This window comes from Sinocyclocheilus rhinocerous, unplaced genomic scaffold, assembly GCF_001515625.1.
Source record: "Sinocyclocheilus rhinocerous isolate Xijiao unplaced genomic scaffold, SAMN03320098_v1.1 scaffold3426, whole genome shotgun sequence".
Taxonomy (NCBI): Eukaryota; Metazoa; Chordata; class Actinopteri; order Cypriniformes; family Cyprinidae; genus Sinocyclocheilus; species Sinocyclocheilus rhinocerous.
In genome coordinates, this window is record NW_015635159.1 from 72,108 (window position 1) to 76,662 (window position 4,555).

General features: G+C 35.9%; 1 protein-coding gene across 2 annotated transcripts in view; it reads left to right on the plus strand.

Annotated features, from left to right (window-relative positions):
* Positions 1-4,555, plus strand: part of LOC107746728 (dnaJ homolog subfamily A member 1-like) — a 9,647-nt gene that overhangs the window by 3,394 nt on the left and 1,698 nt on the right. For both annotated transcript variants that reach the window (XM_016561020.1, XM_016561021.1), the window contains exons 5-8: positions 957-1,184; positions 1,279-1,393; positions 2,682-2,797; positions 3,317-3,417. In XM_016561020.1, coding sequence (XP_016416506.1) covers positions 957-1,184; positions 1,279-1,393; positions 2,682-2,797; positions 3,317-3,417 — 560 coding nt within the window. The remainder of the gene's footprint in view (positions 1-956; positions 1,185-1,278; positions 1,394-2,681; positions 2,798-3,316; positions 3,418-4,555) is intronic.

Genomic DNA, 4,555 nt, shown 5'->3' on the forward strand with positions numbered 1-4,555 from the left:
CAAGGAGAGGGTAAAATCACTGTTTAAGTAACTAAACTCACATGTTTGTAGAGAGACGCGCTAACGCAGGTTCACACACACACACACACACACTTCTCTATCTCTCCCTCTCTCTCGATCAAATAATTAATTCAAGTAGCTAAATGTTATAATTAATTAATTCAAATAAATGTGATCTTACCACACTATGTCATCTGTCTGATCTGAAGTGGACAGAATACTGGGATAACGAGCCGTAGCTTCGCGTCAGTCTTGCCTTCACGTCGTGCATTAAAATAGTTTAAAGCCGTGTATTCGCTCTTTAGCAGCCGTTTTTACGGCAATATTTAAATGACACCCTGGTCATTCTTGGTGTACCCAAAATGGTCCCACACTATCGACTTCAGGAATCTCTCTGGTGGAAATAAAGGATCGCTGCTCAGTTCGTCTGGCAAAGTTAATCTAGTGTGTGTATTAGCCTCTGTGTCTCTAATAAGCATAAAATAGTTTAAAGCCGTGTATTCGCTCTTTAGCAGCCGTTTTTACGGCAATATTTAAATGACACCCTGGTCATTCTTGGTGTACCCAAAATGGTCCCACACTATCGACTTCAGGAATCTCTCTGGTGGAAATAAAGGATCGCTGTTTGGTTCCTCTGTCAAAGTTAATCTAGTGTGTGTAGTAGCCTCCGTGTCTCTGATAAGCACAGCATTTAAAGCCGGTGCACCGCTAGTGTAACTTTGTTTTCGTTTTGCGCACGTTGCAACTGTTCCGTTCTGTGGAACAGAAACACTCGGTGTAGCGGAGCCTTTACGATTAATTAACCGTGACATTTTAATGCGCGGTTAATTGTGAAACTGGTTAATCGCTGCATCCCTAAGTTGAAAACAGTTGTGCTGCTTAAGTATTTAAAAAACAATAGTTGGATTTTTTTATAACTGTTTTGTTTTTTTTTTACACTGAATTTTGTACTACAGGTCGTGGAGGCCGTAAAGGAGTGATAGAAGTGTGTCCTTTGTGTCGTGGGGTGGGTGTCCAGGTCAGACTACATCACTTAGCACCTGGCATGGTGCAGCAGATATCAACAGTCTGTTCCGGCTGTCAGGGGCAAGGTCAGCGACTTGGTCACCGCGACCGTTGCAAAACATGCGCTGGTCGCAAGATACTACGACAGAAGAAGATTCTTGATGTGCACATTAATAAAGGTTAGAAAGTGATAGGAAAAGCACGGTTTAGTCCAAAACATCTGTTCTATGCAGTCTGTTACTTTTATTTATGCTTGATTATGTGTTATTGCAGGTATGAAAGATGGACAGAAAATAGTGTTCCATGGGGAGGGCGACCAGGAGCCTGGCCTTGAACCTGGAGACATTATTATTGTCTTGGATCAGAGAGCACACCCGGTTTTCACCAGGTAAAACCACACGGTAGAAGTCAGTCTCTGAATTCCTGGTTGATTTTTTGTTTTTGTTTTTCGTTATGTAATTGGTTTGGTTTGTTAATTTATGTTAAATAATGCTGATAATACTGAAGTTTGAAGTTGACGCTGATTACACTGTCCTGCATTATATTTGCTGAATGAAATTCAATACTTGTTTTTTTTTTTGCTAATTTTGGGGTGCTGATTCTAAAAATAGTGTCTAGTACATCATATTTTCTCAAAAAATATGTGCATTTCGTAGCATTTTTGCTTTCAAAAACCATTTGTAAGGTGAAGAAGTCTTGTATTATTCTCCAACCACCAGGAAAACTGCCACAAAGACAATTGTTTAATTCTCAGCCGATTTTCACATGTATGAATGATTCTGAAGACATTATTTTATGCATAATCCTTATTTCAAGGTTAGAATTATAGCCAGTGACTGAAAGTTCACGTCTGTGGGTGTTTTACTACATCTAAAAAACGACAGAAAATTATTTTTTTAAATGAAAAAAAAAAGAGTATTTATTTAAAAACCTGTGTTTATGTAAAGTTCTTTGAAGAAGTCTTGTATTATTCTCCAACCACCAGGAAAACTGCCACAAAGACAATTGTTTAATTCTCAGCCGATTTTCACATGTATGAATGCTTCTGAAGACATTATTTTATGCATAATCCTTATTTCAAGGTTAGAATTATAGCCAGTGACTGAAAGTTCACTTCTGTGGGTGTTTTACTACATCTAAAAAACGACAGAAAATTATTTTTTTAAATGAAAAAAAAAAGAGTATTTATTTAAAAACCTGTGTTTATGTAAAGTTCTTTATTATGTACATAACTTGTGTTATGTAGCAACAATAAATTGAATATTTAAAAAAAAAAATTCAACTACTTCACAGATTGTAAGTTAAATTATTATTATACTTATTTTTAAACTTTTGACATTTGACTGCTGTCATTTCGTTATTATAAGTGCATAATATGAACTGCATGTGATGGAAACTTTTGATTGTTTTTTTATTTGCCATCATCAAATTTAGGCTTTGTTTTTCAAGATGCAGGGGCTGTGTTATTTTCAGAGGTATGTCATTGATGATATTGTCCTGGAGATGGCAGCACTGGCTCATTTATTTCAGGATTTGTGTCACGCTTTCTGTGTTTTCTGTATATGGGACAGCCTGTTACAGTACTTGGTCATTTAGACAAGGCAATTAGGGAACAGAATATATAGATATTATGTAAGAAACATAATGATTAATGTACTTACCGTTTCCCCTGTCAGACAAGCAGAGGACCTCATCATGAACATGGAGCTACAGTTGGTAGAGTCATTATGTGGTTTTCAAAAACCTGTTAAAACACTGGACAACAGAACTCTACTCATCACATCCCATCCAGGTGAACCATCCTACATAAATATTCAAGCATTACATGCAGGTTTCTATAACATCAGCAACATGGTGGGTCTGTGCTGGTCATTGCATACAGCCTGATGGAAGTTTCTGTCTTGAACCTGTAAGCATATCCACTCTTAGTGATGATCTGGCTTGGGGAGAATGGCAGGAGAGATATTACGTAACCTTGGCAGATGGCACACCTTCTGGTCATTGTTGCTATTGGCTTTTCCAGAGTTCCTAATCCTTAGTGCTTTATTGACCTTGTATATCACCAGACAACCAGGCATGTATGTAATATCTCTTGTAGGCTGTGATTAAGTTGGTCTACCTGGATTTGGTGTAACTGGTTCTGATATCTTTCTCAATTTACTCCTGAAGACTCATTTAGAGAGTAAAAACTACCAATTAGAAGCTTGGCTAGTTGTTAAATGAATCTTAAAAATAGCAGAGCTGATATAACTGTAATATAAACTGTAGATGGGTAAAGCAAATGTATTGTCTTTCTTTGTTGCATTAATAGGGGAGTTGATCAGACCTGGGGATAAGAAATGTGTTCTGAATGAGGGGATGCCAATGCACCGTCGGCCATTTGAGAAAGGGAAACTCATCATCCTTTTCAGTGTGAGTACAAATTTTTGAATAGACCTTTTCAGTGCGGTCATGTCACTGACCCATGAACATTTCCTGCTTGTCAAACTTTCAAAACAGTAATAGGAGGCACTTCAGTCATAACTAACGTTAACACGGCTGTCATAACATTTTTATCAAAATGTGGACCTTTCTGAATGGAGAAGTTATGGAAATTAAAAGTATAATACGGGAAATGCGTTAGGACCGTTGCGTTAGATTTTTATTGTTTACATCCCTCAAAATGGTTTATATGTACATTTTTCTGTTCTTTAAGTCCAGTAGTTTTTATTTTCAATATCATCAAATACTTTTTGATAATTTGATTGAGTGGAGGCTGGGGCTAAAGTGCATATTTAAAAAATATATATATATAGATATATACAGTATACAGAGCTGGGTAGGAACTGATCACATGTAATCTGGATTGCATAATCAGATTCCAAAAATCAAGTAGTTGTAATCAAGTAGTCAAGAGTATGTTACATTTTATAATGCTCATAATCGGATTACAGTTACCTTTATGGATTACATGATTACATATTATACACACAATGGCAGTGAATCATTCATAATTTATTGATTCTCATTAATTCGTCTTTTAAATAGATTCCCAAACATTGTTGTCAGCCAAAACCACTTTGACCTGAAATATTTTCTTGAGAAATCTCTGAGGAAGTTAATATTTCAATAATTTAACAACACATTACAGTTCGTTGTCGCTTAATCGTCACATTGACATGCAGGTTAACAAATGAAATATTTCTATTTTTAGTGTTTAATTAATGATTAACTTTTTATCAACTCACAAACTCACTGCGGTTCTTACATTGAGTCCAGTTTGGGAAACTCTGGTTTAATGTAATGTTTAATGCATTTTATGATGTTGAAAAAAAAAAAGAATGGAATATATTTTCTTTCTCTTTGCTTTTTTATATCAACATGGTACGTTCAGTGGCAAGTTTAAAACAAGTTAGATAAAAAAGTAATCTAAAAAGTAGTCAGAATACATTACCTAAAATGAGTAACTTAGATTACATTACTAACTACAGTTTTCATCATGTAATGTGTAATCAGTAATCTACCCAGCTGTGTGTGTGTGTGTGTGTGTGTGTGTGTGTGTGTGTGTGTG